General features: G+C 36.9%; 10 protein-coding genes across 10 annotated transcripts; 3 read left to right on the forward strand and 7 right to left on the reverse strand.

The window, feature by feature from the left end:
• Window positions 1-145: 145 nt before the first annotated feature.
• C9374_004904 (uncharacterized protein) lies at window positions 146-1,210 on the reverse strand (the record flags this gene model as incomplete). The annotated part of the gene is made up of 1 exon (XM_044694595.1): window positions 146-1,210. The coding sequence occupies one exon, from the start codon at window positions 1,208-1,210 to the stop codon at window positions 146-148; it is 1,065 nt and encodes a 354-aa protein (XP_044548616.1).
• Window positions 1,211-1,556: 346 nt separating this feature from the next.
• Window positions 1,557-6,860, reverse strand: C9374_004905 (uncharacterized protein; the record flags this gene model as incomplete). Its single annotated transcript, XM_044694596.1, has 3 exons — window positions 1,557-6,122; window positions 6,286-6,554; window positions 6,614-6,860. The coding sequence occupies 3 exons, from the start codon at window positions 6,858-6,860 to the stop codon at window positions 1,557-1,559; spliced, it is 5,082 nt and encodes a 1,693-aa protein (XP_044548617.1).
• A 201-nt stretch (window positions 6,861-7,061) lies between these two features.
• C9374_004906 (uncharacterized protein) lies at window positions 7,062-8,180 on the reverse strand (the record flags this gene model as incomplete). Its single annotated transcript, XM_044694597.1, has 1 exon — window positions 7,062-8,180. One exon carries the CDS (start codon window positions 8,178-8,180, stop codon window positions 7,062-7,064), a length of 1,119 nt encoding a protein of 372 aa, XP_044548618.1.
• Window positions 8,181-8,253: 73 nt separating this feature from the next.
• On the reverse strand, window positions 8,254-9,905 carry C9374_004907 (uncharacterized protein; the record flags this gene model as incomplete). Its single annotated transcript, XM_044694598.1, has 2 exons — window positions 8,254-9,231; window positions 9,291-9,905. The coding sequence occupies 2 exons, from the start codon at window positions 9,903-9,905 to the stop codon at window positions 8,254-8,256; spliced, it is 1,593 nt and encodes a 530-aa protein (XP_044548619.1).
• Window positions 9,906-10,056: 151 nt separating this feature from the next.
• C9374_004908 (uncharacterized protein) lies at window positions 10,057-12,331 on the forward strand (the record flags this gene model as incomplete). The annotated part of the gene is made up of 2 exons (XM_044694599.1): window positions 10,057-11,840; window positions 11,935-12,331. 2 exons carry the CDS (start codon window positions 10,057-10,059, stop codon window positions 12,329-12,331), a joined length of 2,181 nt encoding a protein of 726 aa, XP_044548620.1.
• A 141-nt stretch (window positions 12,332-12,472) lies between these two features.
• On the reverse strand, window positions 12,473-14,778 carry C9374_004909 (uncharacterized protein; the record flags this gene model as incomplete). Its single annotated transcript, XM_044694600.1, has 2 exons — window positions 12,473-13,149; window positions 13,197-14,778. 2 exons carry the CDS (start codon window positions 14,776-14,778, stop codon window positions 12,473-12,475), a joined length of 2,259 nt encoding a protein of 752 aa, XP_044548621.1.
• A 667-nt stretch (window positions 14,779-15,445) lies between these two features.
• Window positions 15,446-16,938, forward strand: C9374_004910 (uncharacterized protein; the record flags this gene model as incomplete). The annotated part of the gene is made up of 3 exons (XM_044694602.1): window positions 15,446-16,194; window positions 16,310-16,669; window positions 16,746-16,938. 3 exons carry the CDS (start codon window positions 15,446-15,448, stop codon window positions 16,936-16,938), a joined length of 1,302 nt encoding a protein of 433 aa, XP_044548622.1.
• A 73-nt stretch (window positions 16,939-17,011) lies between these two features.
• Window positions 17,012-17,698, reverse strand: C9374_004911 (uncharacterized protein; the record flags this gene model as incomplete). The annotated part of the gene is made up of 1 exon (XM_044694603.1): window positions 17,012-17,698. The coding sequence occupies one exon, from the start codon at window positions 17,696-17,698 to the stop codon at window positions 17,012-17,014; it is 687 nt and encodes a 228-aa protein (XP_044548623.1).
• A 96-nt stretch (window positions 17,699-17,794) lies between these two features.
• C9374_004912 (uncharacterized protein) lies at window positions 17,795-20,831 on the reverse strand (the record flags this gene model as incomplete). Its single annotated transcript, XM_044694604.1, has 2 exons — window positions 17,795-18,700; window positions 19,089-20,831. The coding sequence occupies 2 exons, from the start codon at window positions 20,829-20,831 to the stop codon at window positions 17,795-17,797; spliced, it is 2,649 nt and encodes an 882-aa protein (XP_044548624.1).
• A 323-nt stretch (window positions 20,832-21,154) lies between these two features.
• C9374_004913 (uncharacterized protein) lies at window positions 21,155-23,375 on the forward strand (the record flags this gene model as incomplete). Its single annotated transcript, XM_044694605.1, has 2 exons — window positions 21,155-22,024; window positions 22,104-23,375. The coding sequence occupies 2 exons, from the start codon at window positions 21,155-21,157 to the stop codon at window positions 23,373-23,375; spliced, it is 2,142 nt and encodes a 713-aa protein (XP_044548625.1).
• Between the last annotated feature and the right edge of the window lie 9 nt (window positions 23,376-23,384).

Here is a 23,384-nt window from a genome sequence, read left to right on the forward strand (position 1 = left end):
GGTACTGGGTTGTCCAAGTACGTATTGTTTTTCTACATGTCGCGGAAGGCAACGAATACATTTTTTTTGATACAGACAAATCGATTGGGAAAGGATAACAAATGTTACCTGCTCGATTGAATGATAGAATTTGAATGAGTTTAATTTAGAATTTATAATACAGGTCTTCCTCACAACATGAATAAGGCAAAACACGAATATACTGGTTCTTCTCCACATCGATATGATTAATATTATGTAAATGTTCCAACCAATTCGTGTGACTATTCACATTCCATCCCTGATACGATTGCACTTGTCCATTGAAAATATTCAAATGTGTGGAGAATATTCCTGAAATCTCTGAAAGTAGCATGTGCTTTGCATTCTCTGCTCTAAAATGATAAAAAATCTCTGAGATGGTCAGTAATCTCGAAACACCAATCAAGTAACATGTTTCATCTGAACAACTGCTTTCACCGTCATGCATCATCCAAAATATACAAACATCCATTGGAAAATAATTCAGAAAATTATGGGTGTGATTTTCTGATGAGGAGTTTGGTAGTAGTACTGTGTTTAACGAGTTTTGGTGTTTCATAGATTTGTATTGTGAGTCAAGCTGAATCAATTGTTTCACTCTGGACGCAAGCATTGTAAAATGTGAGATAACAGATACACACCCTGCTTGTAATCTTGTAACCCTCTCTGGTGAATAAAGCTTGATAGTATCTGTAATCCTCACCAGTTTTTGAAATCTCTGATAAATCATGTACCAATGCGACCAATGAAATGGTAAATCCAACACGTAAATACATTTACATAAAAAATTTTCGACATTTAAATTAAAATCAATTTGTTTTTCAATGCTCTTTACATGTTTCGTCACATAATTTCGATAATGGGAGTATAATAATTTGCTAAAAACAATGCCCTCCATGTAGGGCATAATACTGTTAGGCTGATCAACCCCAATTCCGCTGAATAATGCATAACACGTTCGATTTAAGAACATGATCCTTCCAACGAGAACATCATGAATTTGTAAATATTCAATAACATGTTCTACAACTTCAAGAGGAAGATCATTAAAGGAGGGACCTTGTTTCAACGTAAGCGTGTGATGAGATGATTCCGCCGATGAATTGTCTTCCTGAACATATTCAATGATGTCTCCTCGATCAAGTTTGATCCAAGAAAGAGGTTTGTAAAAAGGAGAGGTAGAAGTCATTTTTTTTGCGACGGGGATTTTTGCTTTGATCGGATTTACAAGGTTTGAAAATGATTTCTAAGAATAAGAGCAATACAACCACTCTTCACAAATTTCTTGAGAAAAGGTTGCGCGAAGTAATTCCTTACACCAGAGAAATTAAAAAATTTTTTGCGAGCCAGCTGCGCTGTGACAGTTGAGTACCCCTCTCGATTGCGCAGGGGGGGTAATTCAGACCGTGTGGTTGTATTGCTCTTTAATTTGGAGTTCACCCACAGACACGTGTTTCGTTGTGAACCAAAATAAAGAAAATTCAAGAAATTAATTTTTAATTTAAAGTTTTCAAAAAAGATGCCTCTTAAATAATTTACCAAGTGTTTCCGCCAGTGTAACCACCATAAGCACCACCATATCCTTGAGAGTATGGATCAGCAGTGTAACCAGTGTATCCACCTTGAGTGTAACCAGTAGCGTATGGATCAGTGACAGCACCTGTGTAAGCAGCATTTGGATCACCGTATTCAGTAGCTGTTTGTTGAGCCTTGATTTCAGCATCCTTCTTTCTTTGACGACTCTCTGTGCACAAATCATCAACCTTGGTGGTATATTCTCGCAAAACTTGAACCATGTATGGCATTACCATGTCGATAATGTTGTTTCTCCAAGCCAACTCAAGAGCAACATCAGGACGAACGAAATTGTAACAGTTATACAATGAAGCAGCAAAGCAGTCCTTCAAACCCTTAGAGACGAAGAATTTCAAAAGATCTTCACAAATATCTTGCTTTTGACTTTCAGCTGCAGTTTCCATTGCATCCTTGTACAAGTTGTCCTTCTTGCTTAACTTGATCGAATTCTCCCATTGCTTGTTGAGTTTGTACAGCCATGAAGCAATTCTTCTGAATTCAAGAAGTTCGTGATTCTCCAATTGAGCAGCAAGAGCCAATTGGTCAAGATTTCTATATTGATCAAGAGATCGTCTCAATGCAATATAATCCTCTTCTTCAATGTACAAGCTGTTAAGAGCTTCGTTAACTTGTGGCAAGTCATGATCTTGGACAGATTCCAAATACTTCTTGATGAGTGGAAGGTCTTCACCATTGTTTTGATATCTAATATCACGTGCAACTCTTTCATGATCCAACTTTGGTGTGAGCACAACCATCAAATCTTCAAGATATTTTGGTTGCTCTTGCAAGTAGAAGTTAATAGCTCTGTAGTACAATTCCATATTTACAATCTTGACAATAGTTTCTGTGAATACTGAGTGGTCCCAAGCTTCTGGAGAGTGTTCCATCATGACCTTGATGGCTGCATCAGGTTCGTCATGGTGACAATACAAGAATCTCATTTCAGCCCACAAGTGATTGGCTTCGCAAGCTTGTAACAACTTTGGAATGTTGCATTTACCCCAATAACGAGTAATGTGTTCCATGAGCTTTTCTGGTCTGTACTTGGCATACAAGACTCCCAATTCAGTAAAGATACCCATGTGAGCACGTTCAAGTCCCAATCCCTTCTCCATAAGTTCAATAACTTGTTCAAAGTATCCACGTTGTTCATAATAGTAGAGGAGATCTTCCAGTTCATCAGCATGAACAATAATGTTGAGAGCACATGATTGAGCATATCTAAATTCACTAGCATCAATACAAGCAAACATAACTTCCTTCCATGACTTGATGGAGTTAGCCTTTTGAGCAGATGAGACAGCTTCTCTCAACAATCCCAACTTGATCAAAGTACTTGTCAAACGAGCATAGTTAGAAATGGATTGGAAGAGAATTCTAGCAGCATTGTAGATTTGTTCATCGAAAAGTCTATCACCGACTGCTTGGATTTGAGCCAAGTTTGGTCCAGAGATGAAATCTTCCATGTCAGCCAAAACTTCTGGCTTATTCTTGAGCTTGGAATACTTAGCATAAGAATAAACCAATTCAGTATCAATGACAGAGTCTTGGATCTTCTTTCTGGCCATTTCCAAGAATTTGATCAATGACTTGTATTCGTCTTGTTGTTCAGCATATTGAATGACATTGTGGTAGTCAGTTGGGTCATCAGCCTTCATGAAGGATTCAATAGCATCAGAAACAAGGAGAGCATTCAATTGGGCTCTAGCCAAAATGCTCCAACACTCTGGTTCATTGACAACCTTAGCATATTCAGCAGCTCTAGTAATAGATTGAATGTAATCAATCAAAACTCTGATAGCATCTGTGTTCAACTTGTTCTTGCTGTACATGACAAAGGCTTCCTCGTACAACTCCTTGTTGATAGCAACTCTGGCAATATCAGCTGCGTCATATTTGTCCAATCTGTTGATGTAGTCCATGACACGAGTCTTCTCAGCACTGATAGCAGTGAGAATCAACAAGTTTTGCAAGTTTCTATTGGTCTTGAACTCGGATGATCCGTGTAAAACAATCTTTTCTAATAATTCAATCAACTCGTTTGGAAGATTGGCAGTCATGAATGCCTTAACAGTGGTAGAGACTTCATCGCTGCTCTTGCTTTCAGGCAGAGCAGTTTGAACGACTTGATCAATGAGTTGACGTCTATAAGTGTTCTCACCATCCAAAACGTGAGCCCACAATTCTGGGCTTTGTCTCTCAACAAGGTATCTGGCTTGTTGCTTGAACATACCGTTCTTGTTGGTAACAGCGACCAATTCCAAGTCACATTGTCCTCTCTTATAAGCAACGAAGGCCAAGTGAGGATCTCTCTTTTCACAATATTGACCAACAACTCTTGAATCATAGAATTGGTTGTTAATCAAGAAGTTTTCAGCATTTTGGCTGAGGTCAATATAAATCTTTGCCAAAGCATTGTGACAGCCTGGTTCTTGGCTTCCTTCGTTAACACGAGCTTCCAACCATGGCAACAACAACTTGAGCTTATTTCTCTTTTCAACCTCTTCAACCAATGGTTCAGTTGGACACATGTTACCAACTCCCATGATGAGATTTCTAATGAAATCTTCACTGGCATCAACATCAAGGAGAGCACCAACAACTTCAGGAGTTCTAATTGGGTTAATTTGTCTGACATACATATCAATGAATTTGAGTTGACTGTTGTTGTAGAGATATCTGACCAATTCATCAATATAACCATGCTTGTCGCAAACGTTAATGAGTGGCATTTGGTTAGCCAATCTTGCTTCCTTCAAGAATTCCTTGATAACATCAGCTTCATAGTAATCACTTTCACGAGTAACTCTTTCAACCTCAGAAAGTTGGTTGACCTTAGTAGCAGCAATGATGTACTTGTTGTGAACTTGTGGATCTTGAGAGAATCCAACAATGGAGCCCAAATAGTAGTAAAGTCCTTCGTTGCTCTTGGCTTCCTCAAAGATTGGAATGAGGTTCTCTGGTTCCAAAACATCACTGTTGGCAGTAGCAACCTTGACAACAATTTGGAGGTTATTCTTGTTCTTCATTAATTCTCTTAAATAAGTGAAAACTTCTGCCTTTGGAATATCCTCAAACCATTTGACCAACCATTCAACATTCATTGCGTGAGTATTGACAATGACTCTCTTTCTGTCGTTTGGATCAGTGTAGTTTTCGAGAGCTCTTTGGAAGAGTCCAGCCTTTTCACACATTCTAGCAATCTTAGCCTTGTCGTAATGAGAAACAAGTTTTTGTTGGAGAATTGAGTCAACAACTTGAATTGGACTGTAAGTCAAGTTGATTTCCAACAATCTTGTTTGAAGAGGTCCATCCTCAGGTCTGTCATTCTTGAGAATATCCAAAAGATAAGCTGTAACTTGCTTGATGAGATTTCCTTGAACCAAAAGATCAATTACAGTGTTTGGTTCAATTCTTGTTTGTTGGTTTTCGTGAATCTTGCAAGCATATTTGACAGCATTGTCAGGATTAACCATACAAAGCTTTCTGAAGATATCATAGTAGTCTGGAGTGAATTCTACTTTTTGACAATATGCCAACACTCGTTCATAGTCACCCATTTGCAACAATGAATCAATAATCTTGTCGTGTGCTTTACCCTTCAAGTAAATTTGCATGGCCAATTCTTGGCTGTATTGTCTAACAAAATCTCCCAATTCAGTGCTTCCTTCAATCTTGTCATCACCTAATAACTTCTTCAAGTAATCAACACCTCCTTGCTTTTGTAAGACAATCTTTGCCAATTCGAGAGATTCATAAGGATTGAGCTTACTCTTTTCGATAATGTATTGGAAGTATTGAGAAATTGCAGGCTTTTGTCCTGGAGCAACTGGTAAACGTTGCAATCTAGCAATAGTATCAGGAGTTCTCAAAATTCCTTGTGGTGAGTCAGCAGCAAGAGTAATAGCAGCTTGGACGTTCATTTGGTTGAGTTGTTGATTGAATTGTTGGAGATACAAGTCGCTAACCATATTGCCTCCAATATTAGCTCTAGAAGAAATCTTCAAGGACAAAGCTTGGTCACCCAAAACCTTGGCAACATATGGAACAACAGTGTTATCATCAACTGTGATTGACAAAACTTGACCCTTCTTGTTGACACCAATGAGACCTCCAGCTCTTGGGGCTGTGATGAATAGAGCATCATCACTAATACGATTGCTGAAGATCAGTGTAGCTGATTCAACGTCATACATGTACAAGAATCCAGATTTTGTGATCATGAAGAAAACACCATGTCTATCACTTGCTTGCATAGCAACTGGGAAGTCTCCTTGGGTTGGGAATTGGATTGGAACAGCCTTTCTTTCAAATGCTGGGGCATCAGATGGCTTGTTGGTTGGCACTTCCATCACGAAGAGTTTACCACCTTGTGGTGTGCTTGATGCAATACAAACAACAGTTGTAACAAAATTATTAGAGAGCTTAAAGTCCACAAAACAAGCAGCGTGGCCATCGATTGCTTGAGTGACCTTCTTCTCAACCGAGTACAATTGCATTACTCCCTTTGTTGAGTTGTCTTCCTGTTGAATATATAAACATGAGAATAAATTAGGAGAGTGGATGACGGGTTGTATATTTTCGAAAGAGACCGTCATTGACATAAAATGACGTCATCAAATAGATTGGCAATCGTGATGTTGTTAGATCATCATATGAGAATAACTCAAGAACACTACTACTTACAGCTCTTGCTAAACCAATTAATAACAACCATTGTGCATTAGTATCAGTTCTGTAGTTGATGATGGTAGCGTTGGCGAGGTTTTGATGACGGTCGAACATCTTCTTTGGAGCGCTTTGACCATCCATTGACCAGTGGTACACACTGGTTGCCGTAACGATGGCAATAGTGTTTGTGCTGATCCATCTCCAGAAGACAATAGCTTCGGTCATTGTGTGTTCCTTCATCTTTGCCTTCATTTCCAAGTTGAAAATTTGAATAGTGTTTCCAGCTAATAAATTAGTGTGTTATATGTATCCTTCTTCATCAAATATTAATAATAATACCTACATCTCAATGCGAGCACCTTTGTTGTTGGGTGCATAATGGCCGAGTCAGCATTGACTTTATTCGAGGTAACACTTTGAGAATCGACATCAACAATTTGGATAGACTTTTGAGGTGAGATTTGATCCCTAACACAAACATATTTATCTGATTCGAGCGTAACGGTGGTGAATGAAATGAGTTGTGGATTCACTCCCAAGTTTTGGAGATTGAAGAGCTCAGTGAATTGTATTGGGATTTGGCCGCTCATTTTTTTTGTTGGTGGTTTTTTGATTTTTTACAATGAGCACAGCAGTGGACGACCATCCCAACCCGGTATCCTTGCTTTAAAAGGATGACGGCCAACAATGTTAAGGGTTGCACTGCAACGTCAACGATGAGCTGGAGTTCAGCTTGCACGCAGTTTTCATCATCTCGATTTTTTGAGGGAATGGGCTAAATTTTCGTTTTCTTATGTCTTTTGCTTCTTGTGTGCTTCTCTTTCTTTCTCAGGCATCTTTCTCAAATGGTCAACGAGTAATGAGTAGTCAGAAAGACAATCACCAATAACTTTCATCATTTTCATAAGAACCTCCATGTTGTTGAACCTTTTGTAACTTTCTATGGTCACTTCGGCTGCTCCATTTCCAGAGCCTGTCAAAAGCTTGGTCATAATGACATTAGATCCATACATTTCGTTAAGTGCTTGAGTGTTTGTTACAGTAATCTTGCAATGTCTGGGAATGCGAGATCCTCCAGTTGTTGTCACTCTGTTGTACAGGTTATTGATTGCCATTTCAATTTGGCCAAACTGTCTTTTATCTCTGGTTGCCGTAGACGATTTGAGATCAAAGTGAGAGTCAAGCTTGTTTCTTTCATCAACTAACATTTCCAATTGTTTTCCAAGCTTTGAAATCATATGATTAAGTTTAACTTTCTTGTTTTTCATTGCTTCCTTTTCTTCCATTAATTTGTTTTTTTCTCTTGCAAGCTTTAACGAAAATTTAGATTTTTCATTGCTAAGTTCTTCATTCTTTTCTTTTAGTGTCATGTAACGATCGATGACTTTCTCTACATCTTCAGGGTTAATATCCTCACCTCTAAATTGAACCACTTTTTGCAAGAATTGTTGGTATTTGATGTAATTTGTGTTGAGTTGATGTTCTTTTCGCTCTTTTTCTTTTTCTAGCTCTTTAATTTGATTTCTACATTCGAGTATTGTCTTTTCGCTCTTCAATCTTTCGCTTTGCTCCATATCTTTTTTTTGGTCAGCTCTCTTTTTCTTGATAATGTTATCTCCAATGAATTTATCAAGCTCTTTCACGTTTTCTGTGAGCTCCTGTTTTTTAGTGAGTAGATGTTTCTCCTTCTTCTTGATGAGATCCATTCTTGTTGAGTACTCATTTCTTTTTTGTTCAAGCAATCCTTGAACATCCATCATCTCCTTTCGTTTCTCCAATAGCTTTGTTGACGCTGAAAAGCTATTAATATTGTCTTCTTCTTTTCCCGAATCATCATCATCATCCATTTGATTTTTCTTTGAATCGGAAGCAGTCAGGGTCGACTCCGGAAAGGGTTCTTTTGCTGGCATTTTTATTGTTGATGTTGGCCGTAAATTTTGCCGCCATCTCTCTGAAGAGAGGAGTGCTGAAGGAGCAGTCTCTCTACTTGATCATAGGATTGGATGATGTCTCTTCTTGCGTGGTCATGTCTTGACTTTCGAGGTCTGACTCATCTTCAATGAGGACGGGTCGAGCCCAAAAGTTGATGATGCCTTGATTGCATATTGTTGCAATTCCTGTGGTGAATACTTTGACATCACGAATAGGATCATTATGTGCCTTGTGAATTGCTATGGGTTCCAGTAGTGGAATGTCTAGCATTTCATTGGAAGTCTCTTCTTGATTCATCGAGGTGGTTGAGAAGGACATGGATTCCTGTCCTGGTGGCATGTTTTTGATGCCTGAGCTGCTAAATGGGTTGTTCGATTTGATGTCTATGGCATTGGAAATTTCTCGTTCTTCAGTAAAATAGGACTTATCCAAGTCCCAAAGCATAAGTTTTGTGTCATCTCCAACAGAAATTAATCTGTACTTGGTGGCATCACATTGGTAAGGGTCAAAGATAACTTTCGATACAAAGCCTGTATGTCCCACACCTTTTAGGACAATACTTTTTCTCTTAACGTCGAAAATATTAAGAGAATCGTCTTCGCCTCCTGTGACAAGCACTTTGCTATCTGGACTCCAGCAACATGATGTAAAACCTCCAAAAGACATTGGACCTAATTGTTCAGATATAAAACTAGCATATTGTTTCATCGTTTTTAAGTCAATAATCTCACATCTTCCATTTGAGGTCACCGTTGCTAAATAGGAATTATTGGGTGATATTGAAACATCTGTTATTATGGATTGGCCCAATGTTATTTTTCGCAAAGGATTGCACTCTTCGACTGGATTTGCTACACATTTGTACTTTTTATGTTTTGGAAGCGCTTCGTCAAAAGGTGGAGAATTAAAAGGTTCTTCAATCTTTAAATTTTTGTCATAAAACATGATTGTACCATCTTTGTGAGCGACACAGAAAATGTTTGAATCAATCCATATCATTTTGGTAATTGAGGATGAGCTTATTTTTCTCTGTAATGGTTGTTGTGAAGATGCTTGATAGGTTATTATTCAAGAATTCAATGACTTACATCTTTGTTGAAATATAACTGCTGTTTTGTTTTGATATTGTACAGAACAATATCAGATGTGTTAAATCCTATCAATAATTCAATTACTGTGTTGTCACTGTCGGAAATTACTTCCTTTTTTTTGCTTGACAAATTCGAACTGCTCTTGATCAGGTTTGTTGGTGCTTCAAAGGAATGAAGCGCTGATGATGAAGTTAGACCACCTCTTGGGTTAAGAGTAATAAATGGTTTCTCTTCTTTTTGATACCTCAACGATTGGTTCAAATACCAAGCATAAACCGTTTTGTCGCAACTACAAGTTACAAGTAGAGTTTTGTTAGAATGCAATTTTTGATCGTTACTTTGAGATGAGTTTGTTGATACAGTCATGGGATTAACAGGAGCAGTTCCAGATAATTTTAATTCTTTTCCGATCGGTATCGGAGGACGTTCTTCAATTTCCACAATTCCCAAGCACCATGATTGAAACAAAAATCGAGTACGTGAGCTGATTTCTCCACCTCTTCTTGAGTTAGATGATGTATGATTCGTGTTTGGATCTTCAACATGTTTGCTCAAGAAGAAATCAAGTTGATAAGCTCCTTCAAACGTTTTGAAGGCTTTTCGAAATTTCATTTTTTTGTTTTTTCTTTTTCAATTCAATTTATGCAGCTTGTTGTACACTTGACGACGGGATTGAGTTTCATTGGGAGACCTAGCATTTAACACACAAAGCTCCTTTTGAACTCGAAGGCTTGATGATCATCAAAAAGAGCTTTTTAAAAAAATGAGCAATAACAATTCTTCACAACCATCACGACATCGGAATACAGACAGGTCAAATTATTATCAGCAGCGAAATGAAAAAGATTATGGTCGCTCGACTGATCATCGATATCATCACGAAACTAACGAACAAAGAGAAAATAATTCAAAAAGATATTATGACAATCGTGCTCAAAACGATCGTTCGTATAGAGGAGGAGGGTATAAAGATTCAGCCACAAATGATCGTACCAAAAAGAATAGATATAACTTTCAACAACAACAAGTAGAAACCAATTTTTATTTTGCAAAAGATAAAGACTTGACGGTATTAGGAAAGAATGATTTTTATGATATTCCTATCATTCCAACAAGAGACGCTTTTAAAGAAAATTTCAACAATGAAATCTCATTATTAGAGTATATTTCCAATTATCACATGTACAATATTTATTCTGACGTTGTTTGTGAGCAGGTTGAGCATGATCATTCGAGAGAATATTTCTTCAAATTCCTTTCTATTATTCCAAGGTTAGAAATGGAGTTTGAAAGAGCAGAAATACTTGTAGAACTTAGGCAATATTATAAGGATTTGTTAAAAGAATTGCTTGATGTTGACTTGGTGCCGAAACAATCATTCAATAGATGGATGTTCGAGAGAAAAGTGTTGGAAAATATCCATTTGAAACAAAAATTAGAAAATATTGGATATATTGACCCAATATTACCGTCACTACTCACCAATATTACGGATAAATCCTTAGAAAACGACAGTGATTATTTTATTGATCCAAAGAGCGTATCTCTAAGACGAGAGATTCTTGATGACATTCCTGTGAAAGTGAACATGTTTCCGAAAAATGCAAACGACGCAAAAGACAGTATAACAACATATATAGACGCATGTAAAACCTTGTGCAAGAAAGATCATATTGGAAAATCTTTTACAGATATTGAAAAAGAAAAGATTTTTACATCTTGCGACAATTATTCACAATGGTTAGACAACGAATTCAAATCTAATAAGAGAGAAAAGGATAAAGAGGACAATATCATGAACAAGTTGAGAGAGATGAAAGAAGATGTTGGAAAGCTACTTCAAGAAAAGGTCTCTAGTGAGGTTGACAAACTATGTTCATTGTTGTCGATCAAGAGCAATTATCTACTCAACACACGGTTTAAAAGTTTGCTAACTACACATATAATCAACGACTTTTCTACAATTTTAGAACCAAAGGAATGTACATCTCTTCATGAATGCTTAAAAGTATACTTTTCACAAGACAAGATTAACACATTTACAAAAGTAATAGAAAAGTCAACAACCAATAATCAAGTGATTTTAAACATAGACAAGAAGAACAGCTTCAAGACCGAATCCATTCAAAGCATCGACCTACAATGCCAACTCAATCTATCTCACTATGAAAAATTGAAAAAACATTTCACACACCGCCTTAACTTGATTTCACAAACAAACATTGAAAAAAGAAAATCATTAGAGACGATATTTTTTACCTCAAGTTCCAAGTCCACATGCTTATTTGATTTGTTCGTTTATTGCCTTCTTCTTCGATATGCTGCCATGTTTGGAATGGGTACCAAGAAGTTTGAAGGATCAGGACTACACGCTGCTTGTCCTATTCAAGTATTTGAGACACTGCATGGAGATGTGAAGGTAAATTCTGAAAACTTTGCATCACCTTTGAATTGTTATTTCCCTGATTTTTGTTCTGCATGTGGTGATATTGATTATTGGTTTGGATCATTGGGAAGCTTTTTTGAATTTTTCCCAACCACAGGAAGGTATGTGTAAGATTTGTGTGTTTTATGTAATTGAATTGAAATATTGATGATGATATAATATCAATGATGATATCAATGATTACAATATTTCTAGCTTTGAAGCAAACCCTCCTTTCAGTGAAGAGTTAATGAAGGTCATGGTCTCTCATATGGAAACACTTTTAGATCATTCCAACACTGCTCTGTCGAAGGATACAAGCAAGAAACGACCTCTCTCTTTCTTTATTGTAGTTCCTAATTGGATGGATGCACCAAGTTTACAAGATTTAATGTCTTCACGACATTTGACTCATGAACTTGTGCTTGGAGCATCTGAACACTCTTACATTAGTGGAAATCAACATAATGATCCTTCCATGTACAGACGTTCCTATGCAGCTGTTCATGAAACTCATGTCTTTGTGTTACAAAATAGTCAAGCATCTATTGAAATGCCAATCACAGATCCATTTATTGAGCGATTCAAAAAAGCATTTGCTGTCAAGAAATAAATGTAGAGACATTTAAAGTTTTGCAGAACATTTGTAGCAATAGGTTTTCACAAAAGTTAATGATGAGAACAAATCAGCCTAGAGAGAGTAGAATCATCATCATTGCTCATCTTAACAACAATTTGCATACCCAAAAGCAAATCAAATAACAGATTGCACTTTCTGAACTTGATAAAAGTGTTTCCACTTTGCAAATACACTTGTTTTCTCTAATCTACGAAATGTATCTTTTAAATTAGCCATCACTTCAATATACAATGGTTCAATGACAGAGATGTGAATAGTGGTCAAAGTGGAGGCTTCATGATCTTTGATGGCTTTACCAAAATCAGCTCTCACACTCGAAGGAATATTGACTTCATACAGCGAGTACATGTTCAAAAATGTTTTGGAAATGTAGTGCATATCGTTCAGTGTTAAACTTTGTTGATCTTTCAGCTTTTTTAAAGTTTCAAACAATAGGATATTCTCGGTTGAGCTTTCTCCAGAACAATATTCTTTAAATAATTTGTAAAATGATTCATTATTACTTTCCATCAGGTGATGAAAATCAAACTGATCATGCTCTGATTGTGCTTGTTTTTCTAAAGAACTAGCTCTAAATAATAAATGTTGAACTAGAATCACAATGATATTAGCTCCTCCACAAACCAAATATCCACACAATCCACAAATGAATCGAAAGATTGGAACCAAATTATTGGAACTTGTTCCCACCGAAAGAAGAACAGCAACCATAAAGATCACAATAATATTTAGAGAAATTAAATCGACCCGCACGAAAAAGGGATCCTCAAAGAACAAGAATCTTCTTAAACCTTTCAAACACCACTTGATTGAGTGCTGTAAAAAGAAAATCACTTACCCTTTTCCTTAATACTTTTTCGATGTTTGACAATATCAAACGCAACCACAAGACTTCCTAAAATACTTGGAATCAAAGCCATTCCCAACACCATTAAATTAAAATTGAGATTAATGGTAGTCGAGTTAAATGTTCGAACCAATACTATATGAGGTATAGTTAAAATGGCAGCCAGAATCAATGGAACAAAAATTGTAATAATAATTCCAACGGGTAGAGTCGATAATACTTTGTGAATTTTAACACAATCTGTCTTGTCAATAATCCAATAAATATTTCTCAAATAATAAAATCGTAACATGGTACAAATATATACCAAAGACAGAGTGAATATACAATAACTGAATACTAAACCAGCACCAGTAGAACAATGATTGGCCAATGCAGGAGAGTTCACTGCAAATCCAACCATTATTAAGAATGGTCCCAAGTATGCGTTTCCAAATTTTCTCTTAATCGATGGATGAAGAAAGGCTTTGGATGAAAAGAGAATCAAATAAAAAAATATTCCAACAGAAGCCACACTGATATCTAAATAATCTTGTTGGGCCCATCGCTCTGCAACACATCCAGAGGTTGAACAATAGAAACATGATGAAGGCCATAAATTGTTCCGTACTTGTTGTTTGGTCCAAGTTGTTGTTGTTGTAGTTATTTCCATACTTATAGTCGTAAAAGCCTTATTGATGATTTCAAACGTATAATTCAATGTTGTTGAAATGTTCATGAAAAGTGTAAGAGCGTGTAAATCTTGCTCTGTAAAATTTGCAATACCATGAAGCCTCTCAAATACCCGAGCATCATGAATGACTGAATCCAAACAGGTGAGATTTGTTAGGGTTGAGTTTTGTTTCAAAACGGTCATCATGGACGTTGTCATGAAATGGTTCGTACTGATATCCTCCAACTCTATAAGGCTACCATTATAAATCCACACCATACTAGGAAATAATGGAATGTGCTGAAAATCATTGGGATTCAAGAGGCCGGATTGAAAAGGCTTTCGACGTCCAAAATGTGAGCTTGCAAACCTTAATCGTTTGGCAAACACATCGGGCGTATCAATGAGAATATCAAAATGTTCAAAAACAGATCCATAGAGGCAATCGGTGGAGGCTCCTAGAGATACTTGTGAATAGGTCCACAATCCAGTAGTGAGCGACTCCTCTGAAATGTTATTCGTTGTTGTTGAGCTATTGAAAGAGAGACTTAAAAACGATCTAGGAATGACTCGAGTCATAATGTGACGTTGTGCATCTGGTTGAAAGGTATACGAAAAGAATCTCAATGGTCGTTTCGAGGATAATGACTCATACACCTCGGAAAGAGAGGAATACTTTAAATCATTCCATAGAAATAATGACACATAATTGGCTGCTCCTAATATGACGGAGGTGGTTGTTGTCGTTGAAAGAATGCTCGTTTTGAGAGTCTTAATATCCGAGTATTGAAACCTCAGTGATGTCGGCGATGATGATGATGATGGAGATAAAGAGTGTAAATCACGGCAATGAACAACAGTAATCATGAAATGCATGATTGTTGTGACAATGATTGTTACGGTTCTGATGCTTGGATGCATTTGTTCTGAATTGTGTTATACCAATAGAATGGTTGTCGTTTTTTTACAGGTTGGCAGCATTTAGCAAGAGATTGAATTATTGTCAACGAGCATCAAACACTTGCTAGAAATGGCATCACTCTCCCCCAACACATAGTTCTCAAACTCGAAAGATCTCAAATGATATTTTACTGGTTGAGAGTCTTATTTTGAATGTTGTAAACTCTAATGAAACCACACAAAAGCTATCAAAAGCAAACTTCCGAATAAAACTTTTTTCATCATCTACTCTCGATATTAAACATCTCACCATAAAAGTTCTAGACTCATTCCAGATGATTTGCCAAATAAAACCATGCAGTATTTTTCTTTTTGTGATTTTGAGAGAACAACACGAAAGCAACAACAACACGTGGAAAAGAACAGCAAAGACCTGTTGTGTCACTTGTCTTTTAGCTTGACCCGATCAATAAAACTCAAGTCAAAAAAACAACATCAAAAACATCGCATTTCTGCCAGAAGTATCAACGTTGATCAGTGATACTCACTGAATTCAGGGCAAACAACCATCTTCAAGTATCTTTGAGTGTATTACATTTTGCATCAGTGCACACAGAGTGAATCACTGAGACTCCAACCCTGAAAAGCAACTCTCTCGATCCCTGCCTGCTGGCATTCCTTCTTATCAATGAGCAGCAGTACTTCATCGGAGGTGTCTTCCAAGAAGAGCCCTTCAACAACCTCTGCTCCAACTCTACATACGACTTCCACTGACATCAATCATCATTATTCTTCATCATCATCACCACCAACCAATCATAAACAACATTATAATCTAAATACAAACGACATGGTGCTGACTACAACAACAAGTCCCGATGACTCTCTCGTGATGGTTTCAACTCCCAAAGACGTTTCAACAACATTGAACCATGAAGAGGATGGATCCTTACATATTCCGACTCTCAAGATCAAAGAAAATGAAAACATGACGACCCTACACCACGATGGAAAAGGGAAGAGCACGAGAAATACCAACGTAGAGCAAGAGTTGAAGAAAAACCGAACGACAGCAACAACAACTGCCCTGAAGATGCATGAGAAAAGCAGTACTAGTAGTAGTAGTAATACTGCGGTGTATTTATTTAAACAATATATTATTTATGGAGTGGTGGTAGGCTTGAGTGTTTTGATAACGTTCGGATTGTACTTTTTGTATATACATGATGGTGTTTGGAATGGAACTGCCGAAGCCTCTACTGGACTCAAGAAAGCATTACTAACATCTGATGAAGAAGAAGAGTATACTTCTCCAACTAATTTATTATCTTTGGGACGAACAGAATTATCTCAACTGTATAGGCCCGTGCCAGCCTCAATTGCTAAATATATTAAGCCTTTAGAACCAAAAACCAGGATTATTGGACGACGAGAAATGTAAGTTGTGCAAAGGGAATCATTAACTCAATCCTTATACCTACCCTATTGATCATTAATTTTCTTATAATATTGAATTAATGTTAATAATTGTATGATTTACTAATCGCATTAGGATCCATTTTCCTCAACTTGGAGTGATGAATTTATTGGGAAAGGTTGATTCCGGAGCCAAGACCAGTTGTTTAGATGTGGTCAATGTTCATCATGATAAGGTGAAAAAAACCTTAAACTTTGATGTGGTTCTAGACCGTAACAATAGAAGCATTGTTCAACAAATTTTGGATTTCCCTTTCGCAAATACCACGAAAACAGTCATGTCTTCGAATGGTCATGTCTCAACCAGATATGTGATTAAGACTTTGGTGTCCATCGGTCCAGAATTTCAACAACAAGTTGCAGAGTTCACCTTAGTGGAACGTCACAAGCTAGCTTGCCCTGTCTTGATTGGTAGAAATGTAATTAGAATGGGAGGGTATGTTTAGTAATTCATTATTATTATTTAACAAGTTAATCACATCAATAATTCATGATAATGAATTGTGAAATAGATTTTTGGTTGATTGTAACAAAAAGTTTGTCACTGGAAAGAAGGCAAAACCAAAAGTTCAGGAACCAATTCACATACCAAATGTACACGAATTTCCAATCATAGAACCAGTAGACCCTCCTGAAGACGACCAACCACAGACTCCACCAAAGAAAAAAGGAAAGAAAATCAAAAAAAAGAAAGGCAATAATTGAGAAATGAATTTTATCAAGTTGTGTGGGCTGCAACAATTTTGGAGAGAATGCAATGACACGTCCACATGATAATTTAGAAACTGGAACTGAGAATGCAATCTAATGCCTCATCAAAATCTCCCTTTTCTTCAATAATTTCTTTAATTCTTTCCTTAGTCATTACCGATGGAAAAAATTCAAGAATCCATGTGGCGTAATAATCTTGCAAATCTAACGATGACTTATTCACACCCAATATTTGTATTTCGTAATTTGCTAATTTTGAAATAAATCCAACGTTTGGTGAGATACAACTTCTTCTCTTCTTGACGTAATGATACGCATCATGTAAATTCATCCGTAAACAGTTCATCACAAAAGCAATGACCATTGAAGAAGATCGTGAAATACCAGCTTGACAATGCACGAGAATAGTTCCTTTTTCTTTCATACAATCATTTATAAATTGAAGAGCTTGAGGTATGTGGTGTTCGAGTGCTTCATTGGGATTGTCATCGATCAGAATTTGAATGGTAGTGAGCGAGTCTTTATGTTTGCACGAAATTTCTTTTGTCACGTTTAGAATGTGTGTGATGCTTTTTGAATTCCGAAGGTAATCTGAGTCTCGTTCCGCTGAGAAATGAGGCCCTAGATACATGAAGGGAACAATTGGAGATGTTTCATCACCATCATCAATAATTTTGACTGAACTTTTGTTATCGTCTGCATAGACCAAAATCAGATCAGCGCTGAAGTCATCATGCGGTTGTTGAGAAGACATTTTTATTAGCTCAGAGAACTGTTTACAAAACGGATCTGAAGAGAACAATGAAACGAAATAAATTTAGCTTGATTCCATGTGTTTTCAATATTTGTTTTATTTGTAATTGGGAGAAAGAGAAATTGCATTCCAACCGTAGGGAGATTTCACAGGGCTATCTTCTAAACTTCCCGACCCAAATGACATTCCCAAAAGGCTTCCATTTCTTCTTGAAAGACTGTTATTACTTGCTCCGGATTCACTTCGTTTTCTGTCAATACTTATAGTTCGAGGAGGTGATCTTCTTCCGGAATGTTGACCATGAATCATGATACCAGTATTTCCTGCCTCGTAATACATCTCATCATCATCTGCCTCAAATGGTTCTTCGTCTCCACTATCAATACTACTGTCTCCATCATTTTGATACTCATCTTGTTCATCTTCTGACAACTCAAATATTCCTTGCGAGCTTGGTTCTTCATCATCATCGTCCATCATGTCATCCTCAAAAGAGTCAGCCAGTCTTCGTTTCACTTGTTTCATAGAGGCAAGAGGTGACTTGGAATGAGGTGAGTGCAATGACTCGAAAAGAAAATTATTTGCTTCCGAGTTTCTGTGATTGGAATTGTGATTCATGTTCCTTAATCGATCCCATTCATCCATCATGTTGTTCGAGTGACCAACCGACGACGAGGATCCACCATAGTAGTCCTGTTGTCTATTTTGTGAAGAGCTTGAGATGGAATTTTGTGAATTAAAATTCCCAAATTCACTAAAATCAACACCAGAATAATTTCCACCTTCCCACTTTTGATAATGTGGAAGAATGAATTTTTCTGACTGTCTCAACAGGTAGGGGTCAAACGGAAAGAAGTTATTTTCAAGATAATTCACACCTCCATATCCACCACGTAAGGGAATCACAATGTTTTGATTCTCTTCTAACACATGGTGGAAATCAAAAAGGTAATACCGTGAAAAAGCGTCAACAACTTCTTCTGCCACGTCTTGAGCCACAATCTGTCAAGTCATATCATGGAATAAGGAAAGAGTGCACGTTGGTTTGGAATGGTTTTGGTGTTTGTATGATCACGACCAATGGTTGTTGGTGTGTCATGTTCAACCACAAATGGTTTATTCGGTCAACAACAATGAATGATCATGGTCATGATGTTTCAATGTTGCAACAATAATGAGAATGTTGTACATTGGCAAGTCACAAATGCGATTCCACCGAAGGCGTTCGGATGGTTAATCGCCCAGTTGTTATTGCGACATGCAGTACAAAAAATTAATTTGGTTTCAAAATGAAGTCAGGTTGCCACAACAACGTGACAGTGTAAAATTGTATGTATCAATAATTAGTGGAGAATGAATGACCGTTCAGTCGGAATGAACTACAACATACCTTTAAAGGATTAAATTTGGAATACATGATTTTCTTAATCGGGGACTGTGAGAAAAATTGTCGACTCTCTGCCATTAATTGTTTGACATCTTTTCGAAGCAAGGAGTTATCCTCACCTTCAGCTGTTTCTGGCTTAATTAATTGATGTATTTTGAAGCACAGGATATAGAAAACACCCTGGCAAATGGAGTAGAATAGGCTGTGTGTTTCCACATCCAAGTATTGGACGCTTTGTTCAAAAGTAGTGATATACTTGTCACACCAGTTCAATAGTTGACCTAATGTCTTCAAAATCACGGTGTTTGAGACATATTTGGCACGTGACAGCATACCAGACAGGTATGCAGCACAACATTTTCTCACCTCATTATGGATTTGGCTGTTGAAAATATTTCCGAGTAAAAAACTAATAAATCGTTCCATATAGTTGACATGGAAGCTGCAAATGTAAAACATGAGGAATTGAATAGAATGTAGTTGATATTGATTGAGTACGAAGCTTCGGAAGAGAATCATCATTGAGTGAAATATTGAATCCATGAATTCGTTCTTTCCTTTACATTCACTATTTCCACTCTCAAGGTACTTGTTGTGCTGTCGTGGTTGTAATTGAATGGGTGATGTAGGAGGAGCGTTTGCACGTTCATTGATATACTCGAATAGAACAGTGACTATTGAGTCAAGCTTTTCTGCACAATAAATACGCATTTCTTCTGCGTTGGATTCGTCAAACTCAAAATCAAAGATTGCATTTTCTAAATGCTTCAAGTCAACACCTTCACTATTCTTGTTACCAGATGATGCTGACATGGAACCATCGGTCTGAGCATTCATAGCAACAAGTTGAGCATCCATCTCAATAAGACTCTGTACAACCAAAGTGAAACAAAAACTTGTGAGAGATGGAATATATTTATCCAAACTCAACAAATTTCCAACAAATGCTCGATGAATAGAAAGTGAATACGAAGCATGAGGATAGTTATGCCGTATTTTGTCCTTGAGTTGATCAATAAACAAGAGTTGATTGGTAGCCTTTTTTTGTAATTTGTACAAGAGATTATGTACATTTTGTTTTCTAGTTCGTTCCATTGTTTCTATGAGTTCTCGAGTTAATTTGATACCTCCACTATTTTCTTCAATTCGCTGAAGTTCAAAATCTGGAATAGGGTGAAAATGTTCAACAATGCACGACATGATCATTCCGTGAATACTTCCGCTAACTTTTACATCATGGGCTTTTTTGAATTGAGTTGGATCATGAGATGGAGGACGGCTTTTCTTTTCAAAGGCATTGTTATTGGACACTAGTAAAGGAACACTATTGTTGATGGTGCTACTTGAAGAAGCAGAAGTAGTGTACAATGCCAAACACAGAGTATCAAAACTGTTTTGTAATTCCTTGTTGTTAGAACAGAGTACTTTTGTACTTGTGGAAAGAATAGCGTGCACCAAGTCTTTGCAATCGGAAAATTGAAAATTTACAGTGGTAGTCGACGTTGAATTCTGGAAGGATGATGATGATACAGAGGAAGATGGGCGGGCATGTACAATTTCAGAGGCTATTCGTGAAAGGGCTTTAAAAGTTAGAATTAATTGTTGAAGATTGAGTTGATGGAACTTTTGTACCACACTCATATATTTTCTAGGATCATTCTTTTCAAAAAGATCTCGCAGTGCCGTACTAAAGGCTTGTTTAATGACTATGATTTGTTGTTCTTGTTGTTCCGTCGTGTTCATCATGGTAGAGAGTGGAAGTCTTGGTGAAAAAGGGGTTCAAGACGGAGAGAGGATGGGTTGATGTTTTTTTTTCAATGCGCATTTCAAAAAAAATTTCGACTTTCTAACGCCTGTCTAAATTTGTCATGCTCATTCTTTTCGCTGGAAGAAAACAATGAAGATGCTCTTTGTGCGAACCACATCAAGAATGGAACCTTTTAATTCTCATTTTTCTCTTGCTCAAAAGCTTCGTTTGAGAATTTGCATTTGAGAATCGAAAAATCTTCTCGTGTTCTTTTCTTTAGAGCTTTGCAAGAAGGAATTTGAACTTGGTTTTAATACAAAAAATGGCCACACATGATCTTTTGGATGAGAATCAGAATGAATCCAACCACAGCAACCACTTGCAGAGATCTCCGATACATGACCAATACAAAGACATTTCCGTCGTGGAACTAGAGGAAGAGATGAAAAATTCGAATTCGGATCATCAACAACAAGAACTTGGCGAAGAAGAAGCCTCATCATTTCCACCAAACAATAATAACATGGATGAGCAAGACAACAATTTCAAGTCGTACGAATCGCCATCAGATTTACGAAAACGAAAAGCCAAAGCAATATTGTTTTATTGGTTACGAGTGTTGAGCGGACCAGTTTTAGCCTTGCCTTTCTTTTGTAATATGTTGACTCCACTTGGAGCTACAATTGCAATTAATCGATGTGCTGGTATAACCATATGGATTGCCACTTATTGGATAACTGAACCAGTTCCAATTGCCATTACATCATTACTTCCTGTAATATTATTCCCTTTATTGGGTGTTACAAGCGCCAAAATTATTACTGAAGCATACTTTTCAGAGTTATCTTTTCTATTTGTTGGATCTTTTATGGTTACCATTGCTTTAGAACGATGGAATTTACACCGAAGATTTTCACTATTCGTGTTGGGTTTAATTGGAATGAGACCGTTTTTAATATTATTAGGATTTATGTTGCTTGGTGGAACTCTTTCAATGTTTTTATCAAACAGTGCCACTACAGCCATGCTATTACCAATGGCCAATGCAGTGGTTTCAAGTATCAAGAAAAAGAACAATGAAAATCCTAATATAGAAAAGAGAGAAAAAGAGCTAGTTAAAATTCAGAAATTTGCTAAAACATTATTCCTTTGCATTCCATATGCTTCATCCATTATGGGAATGTCTACATTGGTAAGTTCAACAATTATTGTAACATTGAACACTCATGTTACAGATAATTGTACTATGATTTCCCATGATTTTATTATAGATTGGAACACCAACAAATTTAATATTTGTTCACGTGCTAAATGAAAAGTTTCCAGCTTTACAAACATCAGATGATGATCCAGTGACTTTTGCAACATGGTTTTTGTATGCATTTCCTCTCTCATTAACCTTTCTTGTATTGGTCTATATTTATTTCAGTATTTTGTTTGTGAGGCCAATATCTTTAAATCATGAAAGCACAAACACAGTGGAAGAAAATACTGGACTAAACAATTATTCACCATCCAACTATCGCAGTACTGCTAACTTATTAGAAGAAGATAAATTGAATGAAGAAGTGTCGCCTCGTCAAGAAGAGGTTGCCGTTGCTCCATCGTCAAAAAAGCCCTCCAATATCTTTAGAGAGCAATATAAGGCTCTCGGAAGAATTCGATATGAAGAAATATTACTAACAATTATCTTTTTAGTCATGTGTTTATTGTGGGTTTCCAGAGACATTCAAATTGGCTCTAATTTGCACATTGGATGGAATAATTTAGTGTACTGGATCAGTGGACGGCCAGAAAAAGAAAAATCTTCACTGTTGAAGTATGTTGGTGATGGAACAGTGGCAGTCTTACTTGGATCCTTACTGTTTTTCATTCCATCTTTTAATCCTCCATCAGAAAAAGATCAACACAACAATGACACCAATTCCCAACAAATTCAATCAACAACAACCTCAAGAAACTCACACACTCCATTCACAACAGGACGTATTTTAGAATGGAAACAAGTCAAAAACGAAATGCCATGGGATATTATTTTGCTACTTGGATGTGGATTTTCTTTAGCAGCTGCCTATAACCAATGCAAATTTTCTGATTTTATTGTCGATGTAATTGTTGTAAAATTGGATTTAGCAAGCAAGATTCATCCCTATCTCATGATGCTTGTCATTTGTTTTGCAGTGAATGTGATCACAGAATTTTCAAGTAATGTTGGAACCGCATCATTGTTAATGCCTCTTCTTGCCACTTTATCCATCAGAGTAGGTCAGAATCCTATTCTCTACATGGCTCCAGCAACACTGGCTTGTTCCTTAGCGTTTATGACTCCAATAGGAACCGTACCTAATTCACTTGCCTTTGGTTATGGACATTTCAAATTAACAGATATGGTCATGAGTGGAGTGGTGTTAAGTTTACTTGGAGTTGCCTCAGCAGTGTTGGGAACCATGGCACTGGGAGGAGTATTGGGTGTTCATCTCGATCAAGTTCCTTCATGGGCGAATTCCACTTTGACTGCTACAACTACTACAGTATTTCCATAAAATTTGTTT

Source organism: Naegleria lovaniensis (genome assembly GCF_003324165.1).
Source record: "Naegleria lovaniensis strain ATCC 30569 chromosome Unknown tig022, whole genome shotgun sequence".
Classification (NCBI taxonomy): Eukaryota; Heterolobosea; class Eutetramitea; order Acrasida; family Naegleriidae; genus Naegleria; species Naegleria lovaniensis.